At 18.3% G+C, this 1,183-nt stretch overlaps 1 protein-coding gene across 2 annotated transcripts in view; it reads right to left on the minus strand.

The window, feature by feature from the left end:
- LOC102677609 (1,4-alpha-glucan-branching enzyme) overlaps positions 1-815 on the minus strand; it is a 15,919-nt gene extending 15,104 nt beyond the window's left edge. For both annotated transcript variants that reach the window (XM_006612729.2, XM_006612728.2), the window contains exons 1-2: positions 546-815; positions 148-317 (exon numbers count right to left, since the gene is read on the minus strand). In XM_006612729.2, the coding sequence (XP_006612792.1) occupies positions 148-317; positions 546-658 (283 nt within the window). In that variant the 5' untranslated portion in view covers positions 659-815. The remainder of the gene's footprint in view (positions 1-147; positions 318-545) is intronic.
- Between the last annotated feature and the right edge of the window lie 368 nt (positions 816-1,183).

Consider the following 1,183-nt stretch of genomic DNA (forward strand, 5'->3'; position numbering starts at 1 on the left):
ATATATATATAAATATAATATAGTCATATATAATATATAAAAATAACCATTAAGACTTATTTATAAACAATTGTATTAAATAAAATAGAGATAACAGACATTATATTGAGATTATTTATATGAAATCTATAGCTTTAACCTACTTACTAAAATCTCCTGTTAAAAATAATTCCTGTGCACCAGGTGCCCATTCTTTTGCAACAACACTATTGTCTTCATTTATATGAATTCCATAAATTTCATAACCTCTTGAAAATTTATCTAAACTGTCATCACCAGTTTCTAATTTTTCTATATAGTCTTTAAATAATGCATACCTAAAAAAAATTAAAATAAAAAAATGACAAGTTCTAAATTAACTTAATATTAATTTATTTTATATTTACTCCATATTCTTATTCTATATTAAATATTCGATTTAAAAATAGACATTTATAATAAATTATATTATTCATTAAATAAAACTTGTTATAAATAAACTTGTTATTTAATATTATAACTTGTTATTTAATATTAATATTTATATATTTTTTAAAATGCAATACCTCTTGCGAATCTCATTTTCATAAGGTTTTAAATATGGATCTCTTTCCAATAAAGTATTTATTTCTGGAACTTGAACTTCAGAAGGATCCATAGTTGACCATTTTCCTCCCATATTTAATTTTTTAATATATTCACTAACAAATAGATAAGAACAGATCTAAAATACTTTGTATGTTACTCAAATTCAAATAAAACTTCAAGGTGACCTCTATATAATTTTGTCGATTAAATATCATTGCCATCCGAAAAGAATAAAATTTTATTACAATGAAACAATTTTTTAAGAATGGAAACTTTATAATTTAATAGTCTATCAAATATGGCGAATAATTTATTATTATAAGTGGCGCTAATTTTAAATTTTTATTAGACATTATATACGTATAATAAAATAAAATTCTAATAAAATCTAGCATCATTTCTTTTTATTTTCAATATTCTAAATATTTTTTTTTATTAAAATTACAATTTAAAATTTTTATTAATATTAATATTTATATATTAAATTTATATAGAAAAAAAATTAATAATTTATTTGATAAAATTTTATTTTTTAAAAAATTTTCTATTAATTTCCATTTTATGAAGAAACGTAATATTGAACTAAAATTATTTATTAAAATGTGAAATATGCTTA

Source organism: Apis dorsata, unplaced genomic scaffold (assembly GCF_000469605.1).
Source record: "Apis dorsata unplaced genomic scaffold, Apis dorsata 1.3 scaffold_119, whole genome shotgun sequence".
NCBI lineage: Eukaryota > Metazoa > Arthropoda > Insecta > Hymenoptera > Apidae > Apis > Apis dorsata.